This window comes from Pistacia vera, unplaced genomic scaffold (genome assembly GCF_008641045.1).
Source record: "Pistacia vera cultivar Batoury unplaced genomic scaffold, PisVer_v2 Contig821, whole genome shotgun sequence".
Taxonomy (NCBI): Eukaryota; Viridiplantae; Streptophyta; class Magnoliopsida; order Sapindales; family Anacardiaceae; genus Pistacia; species Pistacia vera.
In genome coordinates, this window is record NW_022196692.1 from 184,189 (window position 1) to 205,192 (window position 21,004).

The 21,004-nt window shown below is 34.3% G+C and overlaps 2 protein-coding genes across 2 annotated transcripts; both read left to right on the plus strand.

Annotated features, from left to right (window-relative positions):
* The first annotated feature begins 4,802 nt into the window (after positions 1-4,802).
* Positions 4,803-5,786, plus strand: LOC116117783 (pathogen-related protein-like). The gene is made up of 4 exons (XM_031403799.1): positions 4,803-4,952; positions 5,046-5,178; positions 5,253-5,554; positions 5,643-5,786. Exons 1-4 carry the CDS (start codon positions 4,812-4,814, stop codon positions 5,784-5,786), a joined length of 720 nt encoding a protein of 239 aa, XP_031259659.1. The 5' UTR covers positions 4,803-4,811.
* A 2,818-nt stretch (positions 5,787-8,604) lies between these two features.
* LOC116117795 (pathogen-related protein-like) lies at positions 8,605-9,634 on the plus strand. Its single transcript, XM_031403808.1, has 4 exons — positions 8,605-8,770; positions 8,852-8,984; positions 9,064-9,365; positions 9,454-9,634. The coding sequence occupies exons 1-4, from the start codon at positions 8,633-8,635 to the stop codon at positions 9,595-9,597; spliced, it is 717 nt and encodes a 238-aa protein (XP_031259668.1). The 5' UTR covers positions 8,605-8,632; the 3' UTR covers positions 9,598-9,634.
* Positions 9,635-21,004: the final 11,370 nt, after the last annotated feature.

Below are 21,004 nucleotides of genomic sequence, written 5' to 3' on the forward strand. Positions count from 1 at the left end.
TAACTAAGTCAATTTTTCAAAGGACAAGCAGTTAAAATAATTATATGGTTACCTGAGCATTGTAACTTTGGAGACCCACCACCGGAGAAACAATACTATCTACATTAGCAGAATTGACTTTTGTACTTCTACGAATCATATGACCAAGTGAATGGTAAGTCAAAAATGCTGCACGGAAATTGCCATCTGGAATCCTATAAATAGGATACCATGCCACTGAGTACCTGAAATATTAAATGGCACCAAAAGTTACTATATTTCTTGGAGTTAGCTGTTGGTACAACGAAATTAGTTCTGTATAAACGTTCGAAAGATAACAAAGAAGTTATTGTTCCATTGAGCATACTAGTTTTATGATAGGAACCCACCCCAACAACTTCAACAACTGGATTGGGCAATGGGTCTTTCATGGGCTTGGATATAACTCTCTTTGAAAAACCGGCTTGCCAAAGGAGGATTCCCAAGCCCTTATAAACTACATGCCCACACCTTTTCCCTCTCTATGTGGGATCCCAACATTCCACCACGCTTTCGCCACCGACGTCCATGTCGGCTTCTTTACCCCTGTCGGCCTCTTCACCCCTTGGGTGACTATGCAGATCCCCTTTCCCTCGGGTCTCCATGCCCTTTCTCGGGGTAGCAACCCGAGCCCAAGGTCAGCCTACCACATAGGCGACATCCCGTGGGCACAGAATCATGCCCTGATACCAATTAATAGAAACCTACTCCCAAATTAATAAGAATTGGGCTGGATAGTGGGCCTTTGATAAGAATTGGGCTGGGTAGTGGGCCTTTGATAAGAATTGGGCTGGGTAGTGGGCCTTGATAGGATTTGGGATAGGCAGTGGTCCTTTTGTGGGCTTGGGTAGAACTCTCCTTGGAAAACCGGCTTGCCAAGGGAGGGTACCCAAGCCCTTTACAACCTATATGCCAACCCATTTTCCTTCCAATGTGGGATCCTAACACACCGCCACACTTCGCAACCAATGTTCACATCGGTCTCTTTATCCCTTAAGTAACTACGCGGATCCCCTTTCCCTCAAGCCTCTATGCCCTTTCTTGGGGTAGTAGCTCGAGCCCAAGGTTAGCCTGCCATGTATGCGATGTCCTATAGACACAAGATCATGCTCTGATACCAATTGATAGGAACTCACCCCAACAACTCAAACAATTGGGCTGGGCAATGGGTCTTTAATGGGCTTAGGTAGAACTCTCTTTAGAAAACCGGCTTGCTAAGAGAGGGTGCTCAAGCCCTTATAAACCACATGCCCACACCTTTTCCCTCTCAATGTAGGATCCTAACATTTTATTCAAATCAGATTGAATAGAGTTACACATGATTTTCATGTAAATTATCTGGAAATTAGTTACTCACCAGGATGTAGGATGCAGATCATGTAGATTTATGGAATTCAAGTTAGTTGGATCTCCATATGCTTTCCACTGTGAAGGCCCATCACCGCTAGCCAACTCTTGAATTCTGACATGGATAAAAACAGAATTAGAGATCAAATATGAAAAGGATGTCAAATAGCTAGTCTGGTTATCTTATCACAGTTCCAAGGAATACCTGAAAAGCTAAGAGGATCAAGAAACTACTAACAGCANCCTTCTTTTTTTACTTCAAAGTCCTCTAATTTCTTGCAGACTAATCGTACCCAAACTTTGAATCGAATCAATATTTACACATTTTTGAGTGATTATGCCACCATAAACCAGTGTGCTTCTCTGGTAACCTTGCGAAATGCGAACCCATTAATTGGGAATTCTATTGGAGCCTTTCCAGCTTAACAAATTAAAAAGTTTTGAGAATTATATTATATGTTCCTAAAGAAATTGAATAATTTCGTTTGGTTTAACTAATGTCGTCTGCTTTAATTTTTCCAGTACCAAAAGTGTGTTCGTATTTTGGTTCTGTGGACTTCAGAGTACTGTATTAAACAAGTTGTCTATGTTATATAAACTGTGATTAAAATTGATATGAAATTGATGGTGTCGCAGGCGTTGTGACCTTTCCAAGATACCTTACCATCAATCTACAGAAACCCTTACCCCAAATAATAGAGACTAGAGAGCACTAGAGAGTAGGGAGGAGCAATGGCCAACAAAACCCAATTTTAGAGGGGCAATCATATTGTTTACTGGGCCCAATGAATGGCCCAACCAGGCAACCACCACTAAATGGATGAATCATGAATGAATTATATTTTGGATATTAATGAATGGGAGGAGATCTCCTCTTATATATTATATATCAATAGTAAGTTTGAGTGTGTTTAGTCACTGTGAGACTTTAACACTCTCTTTTACAGTCAAATCCATCTATTGGGTTATGTTTGTTGTTGGAAATAGTTGTCGATTTTAACTCCTCATCTGTTGGTTAAACATTCAGCTAGATTGAACCTGAATTCTGATATCATAATAGAATTTGAGGTGAGTTTGACTTCTTACCTAATAAGACCTTATTGAATGAGAGGATTATCCTCTCTTATAAATCAGTAGGCTTGATCGTGTTTAGTGGTGTGTGACTCCAACAAAATATACTAATAGTACAGTATAGACATCATACCTTATAGTACAAAATTAACGTGGATACTATAACAACGGGGTATTGAGACATAATCTATTCAACTATAAAAAAAAAAAAAAAAAAAAATCAATTATTTACTTGATGAATTCATGTTGAGATTGAATACGAATTGTCTTGCAGCAACCAAAAAGAAACAAGGGGGCGTTTGGTTCGGGTATATCTGACATTACTGGGGTAAGTGATCTTATATTACTTGATTACCATGTTTGGTTGTCAAGTAATATAAGATATCGGTAATTTTTAAATACCAATAGTTGTTACTATTGGTAATATTGGAGGTAATCTGATTACCTCAATTTTCTTAGATTTTTTAAGATTACTAGGGTTATCTTTTTTTGTTATAATTTTATCCTTTATTAATAAAAAATTTGGACAATAATACCCCTATTTTAAAAGAAATTTACATTAATATCTTATTTCAATTTTACTCTTGTTTAATTAAAATTTTGGACAATAATAACTTTATATTTAAAACAATTTACAGACCACCATTACCACCCAGCCACCATCGTCGACAGTGGGCCAACCACCGCGGACCGCCGCCGGAAAGTCGTCGGAGTCCCTAAAAAAGAACAAGATTCGATGGGAGGCTCCGGGAGGCTTCGGTGTGGCTGTTTCCGGTGAGCTACTCACGGGGACTTTCGATGACTTTCGGTGGTGGTTTGCAGTGGCGGCAGGCGGCGGCAGGAGGTGGAGGTGATTTCGTCATAAATTAAAGTTTTATATAAGCGGGGGTGTTTTAGCTAAATCTGAAATATTAGGGGTTAAAAAAACTATTCAAAAATTAATAATAAAAATAATATTATATTAATATTTTAAAAAGGGACAATTTAGTAATTTAAATAACATGCCCACCAATTTATTCCCTATAACCAAACATATTAATATAAAATATCAATCAACTAATCAAACACATTTTTCTAAAGATTTCCAGTAATCTTTCAAGGTAATCTATTTTTTTTCAGTAATCCAACATTCTCAGTAATCTAACATTCCTGAACCAAATGCCCCCCAAAATGCATATCATTTTCGCTTTCCTTCGGTGAAGCTGAATAAAACTCAACATTATATATTTATATTGGCTGGCGGCCGCCACCAGGCACCTAGCCACACTCACACCCACTCAATTTTTTAAAACAAAAAAAAAAAAAAAAAGAAAGGATGAGATTATGGAAGTAAATATTCTCAGAGGCCTCGACAATAGCCGGAGGCAAAATCAAACTTCATCGGCAACGTTTGGTGCCTTAAAGGCCTATTCGTGAGAAGGAAATGGTGGGAAAGAAGAAATGGTTCAGATTTCAAAAAAAAAAAAAAAAAAAAAAAACTTTATGTATTATAGAATTTATAATTTTTACCCCACTTAAATTCATATTAATCTCATCAAAATTTGTATTAATTAAATCTTTTTTCATTTTTTCTCTTTCTTTATTTTTTCTTCATTTGGTTGGATTACTAAAAAATGTTTATTTATTTATTTTTGCTTAAATTTTTTTTCTTTTAGCTTTCTTAATTGATAAAATATTATGAGTTATGAGTTTTTAATGAGTTTATTAAATGGGTTCAAAATTGAAAGATTAAATTCTTAGATTTTGATGTAGTTTTGATTTAATCTTATTTATGTTGAGGTTTCTGTTAATTAATTATTATTTTAAGTTGGGTTCGATAAATTTTGGTTAGTTGTTGAGTTAATTTTGAATGAGTTTAAAGAATTAATGAAACCATAAATTATAGAGATTTGAAAGTTTGGTTTAATTTTGATATATTGGTTAACTGCTTGATATTTAGGGTTGAATTTGATGAGATTTTATGGGTTTATGAATTAAATTTTATTGAGTTAGTAGAAATTGTTTGAAAAACGCTCAGTTATAAGATTCATGACTTTTTTTTTTAGATTTTTTAATTGATGAAGGGTCATAAATTATAGAATTTTGTTGAGTTTAATCAATGAATTTGAAATTGGAGGATTAAATTCCTAAATTTTGAATCCACTCACTCAAAATCTTAACTGCTTCCATGGCCGCCACCCTGGACTTATGCTAATTCAAACCTGGATGGCTAAGTAATTGGACTACAATCTTGTTGCTTGTGGAGTGCCATCATTAAAATATTATTTCCGTGTCAGATAGTTTTGCATATACATCTATCATCTATGTAACTGACCTCTCCTTTGCCAACAAATTAAACTCAGACTCAACAATAATTGATCTTGCATACTCAGAAAATGGCATCTTCTTCAAGTGCTGAGGGAGACAAGTATCGCTCTTACTTGTATGGAGAAGCAGAGAAAAATACCAAATGGAGGTTTGGTGCTCCTCCAAACTACGATGTTGTCAACAAGCTTTTCGAAGAAGGCAGAACCAAGGTTCTTCCTATGTCAATATACACAATTTAATACACTAGTTTTTTTATTTATTATTATTTTTTTTTTCTGATTCTGCAAATTTGTTGGTGGAAGATATGGCCTCCTGGATCACTTGAGGAGAAGGTTCAAAACATTGTAAAGACATGGGAAATGGAGATGTTCCATAAATCAAATTTTGAAGACTACAAAACAGTTAATCCAAATAATTACACTTTCAGCCTCAATGGTAAGTATTTCCGAACTGTTTAAATCTACTTTCTCAACATCAAAGAGTAACCATTTGGTTTTTGTATTGTGCAGGAAGGAAAGCAATAACATTGGAAGAAAAAAGGAAGCTTGGAGGAGGGTACAATTCCTTTATGCAAACCTCCTTACCAGAGGAGTTCAGGTGCTACAATCCAGCTGAGGAAACTGCTGATTCATCTCATGTCGCCTTCACAACAGCATTTCCAAGAGGTTTTGCTCTGGAGATTGTCCAAGTCTATTCAGGTCCACCACAAATTATATACAAGTTCAGGCACTGGGGTTACAAGGAGGGTCCTTTCAAAGGCCATGCCCCCACTGGGGCATTGGTAGAACTCTTTGGAATTGCCATTTTCCAGGTACATTAATTATATTATCTTTACAATACATATTCTTTGGTTTGTAAAATTTCCTAACACAATTTCCCTAATTTGTGCGTTGGAATAGATGGATGAAGAAATGAAAATTGTGAAGGTAGAGTTCTTTTTAGACCGCGGAGAATTGCTTGGAGGTCTTATGAAAGGTGCTCGATTGGATAGTGGCAATGAGGAAGTGGCTTTGAGCTGCCCTTTCTTGAAGAACACTGGCTGAAATTACTCCAACTAATTTTCTTTGTATGAATGAAATGAACAAGAAAAAGGATCTTTCAGAATTTGTACTCCACCAAGCTGTATCAGCTGCATATTGTTGAAAATAAAATTTGATCTTGCCGTTATTATAATTTTTTTTTCCTTTTGGGTCATGTTTTTGTTAAAGACACAAATAACTATAAAATAATCTCAATTAACATAAAATAAAAATATAATAATAATAAATTTGGCTTTCAAGGTTTCATGTCTGCCACAATCCTTTAATTTTTTTTTTCTTTTAAATAATAATTTCTCGGTTCACAGGAAAGTTACTAGCTCGCTTTCTAGTCATTAGGTAGCTACCATAAGATCGGGCTATCTGGTTCATATTATAATAGAGGTTCATATTATAATACAGTAAAATCTCTCTATAGTAATACTCTATATAAGAATAAACTTTACATAGTTATAAAAAATTATAGTCCTAATTTGAGATAGTTATAAATAAGAATAAACTCTACATTGTAATAAGTTATAATTTTTCTAATTCTCGCCTTAAGGAAAATTACCTCTACATAGTAATAATTATCTATATTAATTACAAAAAAAATATATGTTATGTAAAATTAAAGGTTTAAAATAAAATATAATATTTATTTAAAATTGTTTGGGACAATGATTTATGTTTTAGAGTTGTTATCATATCTTTTACCTTACAAGTACGTAATAACTCGTTAGTATGGATACCTTCTTGTAGAAGCCAAAATATTTTTTGTTTCTCAAACATGTTTAGAGCTTCATGGCACAAGACTTTTTGTATTGCTGTACTATTATCCTTAGGATTATTTCCTTTCTCTTCTTGTCCAATTGCAACAATGATTTCTCCTTTGGTTAAAGCATACATGATTTGTTGCTCATTTGGATAATAAAAAAAGACATCAATATCTATTCAATTAGCATAGTGAAGTTGTCAAATCTGATCACTCAATTCTATAGTAACTCTTTTATTCTCATCATCCACTTCATTTATAACTTACGATTCATTGACATTAGTGGTCCTAATTTTGCAGTGATTAAAACCATTGACAATTGTCTGTGGCTTCACATCAATTGACCATGCATCAACTGCATTTACAGTTCCATTAATGTAACTTATTTTTCCTGGTTCTAAGAAACGATCTTTTATCCGTTTCAAAAGTAGGCAATTACTAAAATATGAATTGAAATCATAATATTACTAAAATATGAATTGAAATCATAATACTGTACTACTAAAACATGAATTATAAAATAAGAAATCAAAACTATAATTTTTGTAACTACACCTCTATTAAATTATAATCTCTTTATAGTAATAAAATTAGTTAGTCTCACTATTATGACTATAGAGAGGTTTTACTGGATAAGATAAAATATTCAACAGCAGACAAATATTTCAACTTCACTTATAGTAATTGGATTCAACACCAAAATAAAAAAAAAAAAAAAAATCTACAAAATAAAAAATAAATTAAAGACATATATACGTGCATGAACAATTAATACTATGTATATATTCATATAGGTGTTTCCCATAAAAAGGATATAGCTGATTTATTAGGGAAAAAAAAAAAACAAACCTTCAAATATTTTACTTTATCTAACAAAAATAATACTAACCCTCAAAGGTTTGACCTGGCGAGAGGGAGCTCATTCAACCTTGATAAAGTCTTTAGTTTGAGTCTCTCTTGTAGCGTGTCTCTTGGGGGGATAAGGTTAAGGTTCAATTTCTGATACCATCGAAAATGATTAGAATCATCTTTTTAGGATTGTTTGCATTTATCTGTTCGATGGTATACATGGCCAGAGGTCTTATATATTCATGATGAAAATGATTGAAAGAGTGAAATTAGAAGCCAAAACTCATTAATTGAAGAGGAATAATATGTCAATTAAAACATATCACCACAACACTTTGTATGTACATCTAATAATCACTCTTTTTAAGATTATTGAATCTTATTTGTCTAATTATTTCTCTTTGTTTCAGCCAAATATTAATTATAAAAATATCTTGAATTTTTCTAAGCACTCACGATTCCTTTACCAACAAGTTACATATAACCTTTCACAAAACCATAGAGCCAACTATGCTAATTAATTCAATATAAAAAAAGAAAACAAAAAATATATATGGAATCTTTTGACTTCTTATATAATGTATGATTTATATTTTATACTACCATACAACCACTGCTAAACCTACCAACTTACGGAATTCAGATTTTCTGACCATACATGTTTATAAATTCAATTAAATATTTATTATAAAGTTAAAATATACTAAATAAATTTGACTTTCAAGGTTTATCTACCACCAGCCTTTAATTTTTTTTTTTTCTTAATTCACAAAAAAGTGGAATAGTTGTACATAGTGTAGACCAAAAGTGTTTTGGTCACTACAAGCTTACTAGTCATCACATCTAATTAAAATCACAATCATATTAATAACGACAAAATCGGCCCATCTTATGGTATTTCCATTCAACACCCAAAAAGAAATAAAAAACAAATATCATTAACAACATTATCTTATAGCATTTCCATTCAACACCCAAAAAATAAAAATAAAAAAATCTAAACAAAATATTAGCGCTTGAAGATTCAATTAACATTTGATTGAATCTTCGTTCTCAATTCACAGGGATGGGTTAGATTCATATAATATACATAATGAATGGTCAATTTATTCAAAGCTTGACTAGGCATGTGGTGTTGAATGACGCTCAAACTTGCATATTCTAAGTATAATTTCTGCCTATATAACCTTACTTTTGTACCATGAAATTTTAGCACTCCAATCTTAATCTTCCCTATATAGCTCCTTCAATGGCGTCTTCAGGTGTTAAGGGAGACAAGTATCGTTTTTTCTTAAACGATGAAGATGAGAAGAATACCACCTGGAAATTCGGTACTCCTCCTACTTATGAGGCTGTCAACAAGCTCTTTGAAGAAGGCAGAATTAAGGTCTCTCTCTTTCTCTCTCTTCTTCAATTCTTTCGCGTATTTAATTCTATAATCTAATTAACCTGTGATTTTTCGTGGAAGATATGGCCGGCTGGGTCACTTGAAGAAAAAGTTCAGAATCTTGTCAAGGCATGGGAAACTGAAATCATGCACAAGAAGGAGATCAAAGATTTTAAAACAATCGACACAAACAACTATACTTTCAGCCTAAATGGTAACACCAATTAAAGAAATTAATGCTCAGCCATTGGCTACAAATATTAAGTATTGATCGTGATTCAATTACTCTCTAGGACGGAAAGCATTGAATATGCAAGAAATCGGAAAGCTTGGTGGAGCATACAATCCGCATCTGCAAACTTCGTTACCAAAAGAGTTGAGAGTCTACGATCCTGAAGAAGAAACATCAGTTTCATCTCACACTGCCTTCACCACAACTTTTCCTAGAGGATTTGCTTTGGAGGTTTTCCAGGTTTACAGTGGACCTCCAGTTATTGCTTTCAAGTTCAGGCACTGGGGTTACATGGAGGGTCCATTCAAGGGCCATGCCCCCACTGGAGACTTGATAGAATTCTATGGCATGTGCATCTTTGAGGTGTGGTATCTCTACAAATTGACTTTGGCATTTTTAATTTGTTACATAAATTAACAATTTGATACAATATTTTGTTGTTGAAACACAGGTGAATGAAGAGATGAAAGTTGTGAAGGTGGAGTTCTTTTATGATCGTGGAGAATTGCTTGGAGCTCTTCTCAAAGGTGCTAAAATGGATGGCTCTGTTGAAGAAGCAACTTCAAGCTGTCCAGTCCTCAGGAGCACTGGCTAAAAGTAACGTTTTATGAAATTGATCAATTAAAAAAAAAGGGAATAAAATTAATGAATAAATGCACATGTTGGAGAGAGCAATTTGCAGTTGAAAGCTCACAGTATGTAAGTCACAGTTGGAATGGCGAATTGGGTCAGTTTTTATTTGGAAAATTAATCAAATTATAGTTACTGACCACCTTAGTGGGTGAGTAACATAAATAGAGTCTTCAAAGTGTATCTATCTATGAATGGATAAACTTCATGGGTGTTTCTTGTGTTAATTATAGCCTTTTCCATTTCAATAATTTTTTAAGGCTTGGAATACATATAAAATACATAACTAGTTTCATGTTATGAAATTAAAAGATAATTTTTTAGCATATACAAAAAGAAAAATACTACATTTTACAAGAAGCCTAATATACAGTGATGTGATAGGTGATGATTGTCACATCACTTGCTACATCATCACTTACCAATTCAACATTTTGTAAAATATTTAATAATTAATTAAAATATTTTAGTTAACCCAAATTTAGAAATAAAAAATGGATTTTAAAATACTTCCCATCACCATTGAATCAAAAATCCCCAATTCTCTTTCAACTAACAACCCCTAACCACTACCACCAATTTCAACCGCACCGTCATCGTCTATCCTCTTCCACCACCTCTAGCAACCGCACTATTGTAGTCTATCCTCTTTCTCTTCCAGCACCACTGTCCATAACTTTTATGGGAAATTTGGATTTGAAACTCCTCTTTTTTTTTTTTTTTTGTTTTTTTTGGTTTGTGAAGGAAGTAGTTTTATTTTTTGAAATTTAATTTATTACCTATTTTCCAGAGATGACAATTGTACCCGGATTTCTGGGTATCCGGCCAGGCCCGTACGAGTCGGACATTAGCCATTGCTTGCGGGGATAGGCATGGCCGGGCCGGGCCCAAGACAACCATTGGCTCGACCCGACCCGAGTTTTAACATGAGGCCATTGTTAATTTTATTATTTTATGTATCAGCTCAGCCCGTGTTAATTTCTACAATTTATTTTCTCAACTCACCTATATATATATATATATATATTACTTGGATCAAGCAAAGTGGTAACTTGCTATGAGTATATGCGAATTCTTCTTCCCAATTTATGGTATATTTTCCTCCTTTCCTAGATAAAAATATCAATTGAAGATGCTTTCTATTGTTTTTATATGTGAATAAGAATGATATCAAAGGCTCAGATGCAATTATATAGTGGTTTTTCATAAGCAAGTTACAATATATTTCCACATATATTAGAATTATTTTTTTTAATTGATATTAAGGCACCCTTTTATCTTTACAAACATTTGTGATCAAACAAAGCAAATAACTCATTAATAAAATAACTTTTATGCCGATTTTGGTTCGGACTTGAACCATTGGAGTCTGGTTAGTTGTACACTTCAATATTGCTTGCAGTTTGGGCTGCTAAAATGGACATGGATTTATAAGACTTGGAAAATCAAAGTTTAGTTCTATCTCCGTCCAAGAATGTAATTTTATTTGATGATGTTAAATTGCATTCCATTTATTTTCCAAATAAATAAAATAAAAATGCCATTCAATGTTTAAGTTATCATTTTAAAAAAAAAACAAATTTTTATTTCATTTGGTTATGATTTTGAAATAATTTTATGGTAACAATCAATTACGATTTTAGTCAAACCCAAGATCCCTTGTCCATCATATTAATCTGTACACACAAAAAATATAGTGATTAAAGTATAAGATACTATTAATTAAGTTAATATGAATGACAAAGAAAGATATATCAAAGACTGCCCGTGAGAAAATAAATTATAGAAATTAACATGGGCTGGGATTGGGGGTTATAAAATGGCCCGGGCCAAGGGGTACCCGATCCCGATCCCGGTCCAGCCCATTGTCATCTCTACCATTTACATTGTAAATCTTGGAGTTGATATTCAATCAAATCATAAGATATTACTCATAAATGAGTCATTTAATACATGAGTAGACTTTTTGACTTTTTTTTTTGTTTTCAAATTTATTTGGCTACAATACTTGACTTTTACAAATCATACGGAAGATATTATACTAAATTGGCAAATTACCATTTAGTCCATGACTATTTTACATAAAGAACACAACTTTTATTTTAAGACACGCAAAACTTTAATCGTCTGACAGGTTTGTAATATGCCACGAGTCTTTATCCTAGAAATCGAGACAATCCATTGATTGAATCCAGTCAGTACGGATTTGTCAAGAAGATGTATCTGGATGAGTATCCAGAGAAATGTCTGAAAACTGAGATGTCTGCTTTGCAGAGGTACTTGGTGCATGCATGTACTGTTGTCGCCTGGATTTATGAAGATAGTAATTACGAGACTATTAAAGCTCTTCTTCCTGCACAATATCTGGCTGTGAGTCTGGGTACCACCATTTTGGATAATCTGAAGTGACGTTGAATTGAGCAGTGATGGAACGTATGCATGTTTGTTTGGCTTGGAGTAATTTCTCAGTGTAGTCTAGACGAAAGAGTTCCCACAGAGCATCATCGTGAAAGGATGGGCATATTTCGTTCGGAATTATCTGATTTTTTTCAAAAAGGATTTTTTGAATTGATCTAGTCTCAACAGGATCGTCAAACATATTATGGACGAGATCATATGCATAAGACTGATGAAATGTGATTTGATGCTGTGAAAAATATAGGTCATGGAATTTGATGGAGTGATGTCTGTGGAAAAACATGATAGACCATGCCATTTTGGTAGACATAGAACCTTTGTATCAGGCAAGCTGATGAGCAAACACAAATTTCTATTTTTTTCGAGTTTTGAACCATTTGAGAAAAGTCATCAAAGAGTGTAATTCAGAGGTTGAGGATGACTGATATTGGGAAATCATTTTCAACATATGATGGACTAGGAATTGAATGAAAATGCGGTACTGGTGTAACATATACCAAAAGAACCATAATAATTCTTCTAGAAATATGATATCAAGACCTAGAGGTAAACAAAAGATTTTTGAAAAGAGGTAATTTTGATGGACACCTAACATATCATACATAGATTGTCCACATTTTTCAATGCATTGAATCTGATAAGAAAACATGAGGGTGGTAGCATTTTCATCAATGGTACGAGTTCAAATAAGGTCATCGAATTCAAGAGGTACGTCTGGAGTATGGTTTGGTGAAGAAGATGATGAACAGGAATTGGATTGGGTTAATGGTTGGAACATGAAACATGGAAGAGGTTTAGATCTAGGGTTCATGATACCGACTTATTTAATTTTAAGACTGGATAAATAATCTACAATGGTGTTGGTGTGACCTTTGATGTGTTGGACGGTGAAGGAATATTTGCTGAACCATTCTACCAATCGAAGTAATTATTGATGCAGAACCTTTTTCTTGTTGAATTGAAGCATTTGATCAAAAGACTTCATATTCGTTTCAACAAAGAAGTGATATCCAACAAGATGAAATTCAAACCTTTCAATGACATTTTTTACTGCTAACACTTCCTTGAAAGTAGAATGATAATGTTGTTGGTGTGGTTTGAATTGTCCATTCTAGTATCCACACAAATGTCGTACTTTGTCATCATCTTGTTAAAAAAGCACTGCACCCCAATGAGTGTCACTAACATCCGTCTAAAGAATTCTTTTCCTAGAAAAATGAATCTTCAACGGCTGTGTATGGAAGGATTTGCGTTTAAGACTCTTGACTGCATTTGTTTGCTTTTCAGACCACGAAGGAGGATTCTTCTTAAGCATTTGGGAAAGTGGAGTAGTGAGACAAGAAATGTTGGGAATAAAACTACGCATGTAATTGGCAATTCCCAAGAATTGTTGTATTTCTTTCTTGGTTGTGAGAACATCTGGGAATTTTTGCAACTCATTAGCAACATGAGGTTGAAGATCATACTTGCCGTCAGCAATCACCATACCAAGAAAATCAATGTTTGTCTGCCTTAACAACATTTTCTTTTCAGAGAGCATAATACCATAATAGTATATGATATCGACAAAGTCATGAAGAAGATGTATATGAGATTCCTCATTTTTTGAAAAGAGAAGGATATCATATCATTGATATAAATGAGACATATATGAAAAAGGGGAGCAAAAATCTTTGTCATGGCTTTCTGAAACAGGGAAGGAGTGACCTTAAGTCCAAAAGGCATGACCGTCCACTGGTAGTGTTGATTGGGAATGCAGAAAGCAGTCTTACAACGATCATCATGATGAATTCCAAGTTGCCAGAATCCAACTTTGAGATCAAATTTGGAAAACATCTTTGCATTATGGAGATTTGAAAAGAGAACTTGTTTGGAAGGCAGAGGAAATTTATAATCACGGAGAAAGAAATTTAATAGCTGATAATTGATAACAAGTCTGAGTTTTCCTTTGGCTTGTTTAGCATGTTTATTGACATAAAATGCTTCACATGCCCATTGAGAATCTATGGGTTCGATCAATCCTTGAGATAAAAACTGAGTACATTCTTTTTGGGCTAGACTGAGATATTTTGGTGACATGCCTAAATGACTAGCTTTAGTGGGATTGATATCTTCGCTCTTGATGAATGGAAAATGGATAAAGAAATCAGAATTCTTCCAGACAATGTTCTGAAAACCGGACCGAACTATGACCCGTTCAAGGGTCTAGTTTTCGGTTTGATCAGTTTGACCGATTTGATCGGTTCGTTGGACCGTGTCCTATAAAATTATATTTTAGTCCCTAAATATTTAAAATTCATCAAAAACACCCCTATAATACTCCCTTAAGGTTTGAAATCTGTCTAAAATACCCCTGTCGCGCGAAGAGACTGCTGAGTGGTGATGGCAACGACGATCGACGGCCAATCAAAGTTTGGAATCATAGGGCTTTTGATGTATAGGTTCCGGCGAATCCGAAGGTGGTGTTAGGGAGTTCCATCGGCGTTGAAAATTGCCGGAATCAAGAAGGAAGTCCGACGACGAGCGACGAAGGCTGGACGACGGCCACTGAAAATGGATGGGTTTTGTCATGGAGATGCCGTCAAGTTGAATGGTGGTGTTTTCTCCGTCGAACGATGTCGGAATCTGGCGAGATTGAGTTACGATTGGACTGCGATTAGACCGCGACTCGACACTATTTCGGCGGTCTAACCACTGCTCCATCCGATTTAATTGAAAATATCAGTTTTTAGAAGATACCGGACCGAAAATACCACTAGCTCCCGGTCGAATCGGTCTTACCGGACGGTCCAGTCCAGTTTTCAAAACATTGCTTCCATAATGGATGAGCACATTTAGTGAGAAAATTTGCACAAGAGCAGGAAATAAGCTGGGTTTTAATCTGCTCAATAGGATTGCCTTCAATCTGGAATAAATTAGGCTGAGTGGTCCAGGATTGGAAAAACATCTTGTACCGAACACCATCAGGGAGGATTCTAAGTTTATTGCATTTAGAATAAACGTAAAAACCTAGAACCATATATTTTCCAGGTAAATCGGAACCAAGAACTTTATGAAAAGTAAAACATCCTGGAAAAAATTGGATTTTAATGGGTTTGCTGATCAGATGAGTAGTGAAAGTGTCACTATTAGCAGTGTAGAAAACTTTCTGATGAGGTTTCCATTGAGAGCATGGGAGGATTTTAGGGTTGATAATAGTACGAGTAGCACCAGTATCAAAAAATGCTATGACTGAAATGGGATTGGAATATTTAGTGGGGAAGATCTGAACTTTTGTTGTAGGTATGTGACATGAGAAGGCTAATGATGGAAGGGATTGTGGTATCTATTGGATATGGTAGAAATAGTGACAATCATCTGAATCAGAGAACTCAGTATCAGTGGTTGCAAACTGGAAAATAGTGTCTGAAGTGGGTTCTTCATCCATTGAAAACCAATTTTCAACATTATTATAAGAAAAATCTATGTCAGTGAGCTGAGAAAGCTGTTGCATCATTTTGGTTTACTATTTGGGCTTGTTTGGACAATTTTTGGCAAAATGACCAGGACGATTGCACAAATAACACCGATTAGATCTTTTGCCTCTAAGTTTCTTTTTTCGAAGAAACTTGCGGGGCTTGAAATGTCAAAATTTGCGCCCGGCAGGAGCATTAGGTGGAGAAAACTTGATGCATCTAGAATGAAATTTCTTCTTGATAGGATAAGAACATGAGCGATAAGATTTGCACTTGATCTGCAAGTCTGGTCTCTAACAAACCTTGTCAGATGCTTAGAATGCTTTAGATAATCGTCAAAAAATTGTTTTTGAGAACAGAGCTTTTTCAAAGCGAGAATGATAAACTGAAAAATTTCTCCAAAAGAAGTGTAACCAAGTTGTTTGCTCTAGGATTGCATAAGCTTGGTTGCTTCATGACTTAGGGATTCTGGAATAGATGCTAAATTATGTTAGGATCATCCATACCCTTAAGTATATGATATCTTTTTACCATCTCTTTGTAATGCCTGTCATGATATTTCTTTTTGAGAGAACAACATCGCATCTTAAAATATTCTTCTCTGACTTGGTTCTCATAAAGGTGAGGTAGCCCACAAAATTCATCATAAAGGAGATACAGAGCTTGATTAATATCTGGCATTTGGATGAACAAATTTTGTCTGTACTCTTGAAGACTAATCCACCAATCATGGAGAATGCCACCAAATCTAGTTGTAAACTACGTAAGTACAGTAGAGACTTGGGAATTAGGTTTAAGCATCTCAGCTTGTAACCAGGCTTGAAATTCATACATCCAAGTTCTCTATTTGTGTGGAGGAAGATCATCAACAGTAAAAGTGTGGAGCTTTGTTGAAGCTGTATAAGAGTCACGCTCAGCCGTAGTATGACGGGATTGTCGATACATAGGCAGAGAGTCTGGAATAGAATCATCACCTTCAGGTATCTCATCATCAACCTTAGAGACAACATGTGGTTTTGAAGATTCGGGTTGATGGGTCATCAGTTGGGGATAAACATTAGGATGTTGATCAGAAGTATCGCTTTTAGAGTCGAAGCCACTTTCAAATGATTCATCAGTTGAAGGCATATCAGCTTCCGATTCTGTTTGGAAGGTAGATAGAGAATTTTGAGAAATACCCGAAGCTGCAAGACGTTGCCTTTCTACCATGTCTCTAAAAAAAGAGCTTATAAAATTGGAACATACATGATTTTCTGAAGAGACAAGATAGCAGAAGTTTGGCGATCTTCCATCATCATTATTTGCATTGGAGCCTTATCCTTAGATAAAGGACGATGAGGCTTAGGAGATGGAGGATCGGAATGACTGGAAGAGAAAGAGTCAGGTATATGATCGGATGGTTTCTACATTTTTGTAGAATATTTTTCTCGCTTCTTTTGTTCCCGTTCCAACTTAATCTTTTCATCACGTTCTTGCGGAGCTTGGCATATAACTGTTTAGTGTTGCCAAAAGCCTGAACAGCACCAGAAGGTATATGAGGTGAGACCAAAGGTTTACTAATCTTTGGGAAAGGTGAAAAAGATGGTTGTGGCCATGCTGTTGAAAAATCAAAAGGATTTGGCACCAAAGACATTTCAGGAAAAGTCTGTGGTTGTCTGAGTTTTTGCTTAAGATATTCCTGCTGAAGCGATACCATTTGGGTTTTTAGCAACTTTATTTCTACTTTCTTCTGGAGAAATTGAGCTGAATAGCCATGAGAGGTGCTGATAATGCGCATTAATTCTTGATGGAGCTGATCAATCTGGTTTTGGAGATGATCAATCTGTTTTTGTAACCGAGAAATCAGCATAGTGTGGTTTTGAGACTGAGAGTCAACTTGATGAGCTACCAGATCCAATTTTTGTTCAATTCTGGTAATGGTTTTGTTTTAGGCTAAAGCATTTTCAGTCCGCCAATTGAGAATTGCTTTAGCTTGGGAGGGTTTTGGAGTGGATCCATCATGCTGTATGACTTTGGAAGGAACCATTTTTGGTAGTTGAATCGCAGTTTCCTTAAGAGAAGAAAAGTCTGTGTCATAATTGAAATGTTGTCCTCTCTTTTGGGGTTCAGAAGATTGAATCATCATAATAGACTGAACATGTGGAGTATGAACAAATGGTGAATGAGTTGGTTTGTTTTCTTTTGCAATCCACCAGAGAGCCTACTGACATAATTATGCGTTTTTGATATTGCCTTTAGCGCCATGGTTGATGATGATAGCCATAAACTTAGGAGTGAGACACCCATCTAAACATAATACAAAATGACATTAAAACAGTTGCATGACAATTTCAACTGAAAAAGTTATGATAACAAAAGACAGAGAGAAATCCTTTAGTTGCTGCAGGTTGAATCTTGATTACAGATCAACTGTGATCTTTCATGTACATGCAAACCAAAGTGACCAATTTGATCGATCATTTATCTATAAATTCATTCACTCTTTATCCATCTTTTTAGGATTAAAGTTTTTATTTATCGGTAGGTTTTCTTAACATATGTATAAACACATATTAAAGTGAATATGTAATACCACGGACTTTACAAAAGACAAAATTTTACTAAATTTCATCTTTTTGTATGATTTGCGTATCATAAATTTACTTTAACTCATGAGCTCATAGTTAAGATTTTCCTTTATTTATTTTTGTTGCATGTGAAAGTTGGCAAGGTAACATCTGCCAATGTGGCTGAGCACAGGGCAGCTTAAAGTGGCGGTTGCTTCTTTAGCCGAGCCATCTATTTCGGCACCCTTGAGGAGACCAGCAAGCAATTCTCCACGGTCGTAAAAGAACTCCACCTTCACAATTTTCATCTCCTCATTCACCTATTTCACATTGAAAATATTTGTCTCCCTCAACCACTAAAGCTGCCATCTTCTTAAAGTTATGTATGGAAAATTAAGATTTAATTGGAGTGAATTTTTTAAGTGACCGAGAGTTTCTTTAAATAGACAAAATGTAGTAGACATATTGTTACTTAAGAGTAAGGCAACTTTAGTGTCATTAGACACATCACACACAACGTACGAAGTCAACAATTGGATATAAATGGGCGATGATGAATTATTGGTACCTCAATTCACTTAAATGTATGTTTGAATCTTATCCACAATTAATGGGATACTCATTTATCAATTAAGGAAGAGGATTATACAATACTCCTCAGCCTCAAGCTCCATCTCACTCATCTCGAGGAATTTACAAATTAAATCCCAATTCTAAGCAATAACTTTTGGCTAAAGTCACATTTAAATAACCTGCAAATAGGGATTAATAAAAAAATGGTGGATAATGGAAGGTGGACAATGACGCCATGCTATACATTTTTCTAAAGAGTTAACGACTTTTTCACATCTAAATAATAGCTTAATGACATTTTATCACCTATAGATTTTTAAATATCATTTATTATTCAAATTTATATTTCGACGACAAATAGAGAGTAAACTCGTTCCATGCTATTCAGGCTTTTGAAGATAGGAGATCAATGAGCCTTTTGGTGATGGAATGTTGGATTTTGATGGTTGGTATTGATCGGAATTTGATTTGGGAGAAGTGACTGCGTAAACCCTAATCGCTTAATTATCGACGACTGGCGAGGTCCATAAGAGTAGGGTTTGAGAGGTTTTAGTGAGTGGTGATCTGAGAAAAGAATGGTGGTGGTGCTAATAACTTTTGGCTAAAGTCACATTTAAATAACCTGCAAATAGGGATTAATAAAAAATGGTGGATAATGACATATCCATAATGACGCCATGCTTTGTATTTTTCTATCGGGTAATGTTAGATGCACAAAGAGTCTCTATACAAAATGATGTGGCAGTTGCCACACCACTAGTTCACATCAATCTTCTCTTTCTTTTCACAAATTAGTAGTGTGACAACTACCACATCACTTTGTACAAAGACTCTTTGTGAGAGTCTTTGTACATTTAGCATTTCTCTTTTCTAAAATGGTCATCCCCATTTTGGTGGTGCTAACCATAGTCTTGTGTTGGCATTGTGTAATTGCTAGCTTCTATTTCAACTGAACTTCCCTTGCAACTTCACTAAATATCATAAATTTCTATGACATGTATACTTTGTTATAAATATATAGTAAGAATTAACAATAATAAATACAATAAATGAATAAATATAATTAAGCTTCTCATGTTAGAGAGAATTCTTTACAATTAAGAAATTAAATTGAAACTTATTGCTTTGGTTTTGGACTTAAATGTATATATGTTATATTACTTATTAATTAAGAGATAAATTTTAAAATAATTTTTATTTTTTAATATAAAAATACTAAGGTAAATCGATGTTAAAAGTCTTTTTATATTGAAGAAGAGATGATAACATCATTGCAAGTTATTTGATAGCATATACAATCATTAAATAAGAAATGAAGAATATATATATCCTCTTTTTTTCATTGACTTTTCATTGCTTTCATTTTTAAAGGTCATTTGTGATTGCTTTCATTATAGTTTTATATTATATAATAAATTTTATGTAAATGGAGAATTACAGAGGTATTTTTGGAGCTCAGATCCTAAATGAAAACTTTTTAAACCTATGTAAACCCAGCCCATCAAGCCATGCTTGGTAATAGCAAAATTCGAGCCAGGCGTAGTCAATTTCTGGACCAGCCCATCCTAATTTACTCTCCTAGAGTTCCGACCTTCAGAGTTCTTTTCAGAATCCTAACTACAAAATTTCAAATGACCTTTCAAAATCAAAGTAAATTAAAGTCAACTATGCCATTTCAATCCACTTAAAAAAAAAAAAATGAATATACTGATTCTTCAATTCTTATTTAATGACTTTGTATGCTATCAAATAACCAGCAATGATGTTATCATCTGTTCGTCAACATTTTATTAAAGATTTTAATAAAATCGATTTTTTAAGGTTACATCTACCTCAGTCTTTTTATATTAAAAAAAAAAAAAAAAAAATCATGTCTTAATTCATAAGTAATATAACTCATAGGCTATAGCTATACACTAAAGTCTTAAGTAATATAACATATAGACTATCGCTATACACTAAAGTCCAAATGATATAGAATGTCTAACAGATGAATTATTGGAGAGAGTCGAGCGTCAAAAGCTGAAACACGGGCGTGCCAACTTAAAACAATTATAACTTTTGATTCTAGAGAAGTTACGGAACCTATAAGATATCAACGAAAAACTCATTTTAGTCCGACAACATGGAACCTAGTTTCCCGATTGGAGGTTGTTTTCGAGACCAAAATCCACTATTTTTGCGCGTTTCAAGCCCGTTTAAAAGTTTTCAACACATTTTTCTTCTTTTATTTAGAGTATTTTCGTATTTTATAATTAGTCAACAGTGAAAAATTCTGTTTTAATTAATTTTCGAGTTTAATTATGATTTTATTTTCTTGTTTAATTAGGAATTTTGTTATGGTTGGTTGTCACCACCCTATATAAACATATTATTAATT

Excerpts from the sequence above, each read along its gene's own strand:
- LOC116117795 (XM_031403808.1), top strand. The coding sequence starts at position 8,633 with ATGGCGTCTTCAGGTGTTAAGGGAGACAAGTATCGTTTTTTCTTAAAC. Across the intron at positions 8,771-8,851 it reads TTGAAGAAGGCAGAATTAAG|ATATGGCCGGCTGGGTCACT; the intron begins GTCTCTCTCTTT and ends TTTTCGTGGAAG. Across the intron at positions 8,985-9,063 it reads CTATACTTTCAGCCTAAATG|GACGGAAAGCATTGAATATG; the intron begins GTAACACCAATT and ends ATTACTCTCTAG.
- LOC116117783 (XM_031403799.1), top strand. The coding sequence starts at position 4,812 with ATGGCATCTTCTTCAAGTGCTGAGGGAGACAAGTATCGCTCTTACTTG. Across the intron at positions 5,179-5,252 it reads TTACACTTTCAGCCTCAATG|GAAGGAAAGCAATAACATTG; the intron begins GTAAGTATTTCC and ends TGTATTGTGCAG. Across the intron at positions 5,555-5,642 it reads TTGGAATTGCCATTTTCCAG|ATGGATGAAGAAATGAAAAT; the intron begins GTACATTAATTA and ends GCGTTGGAATAG.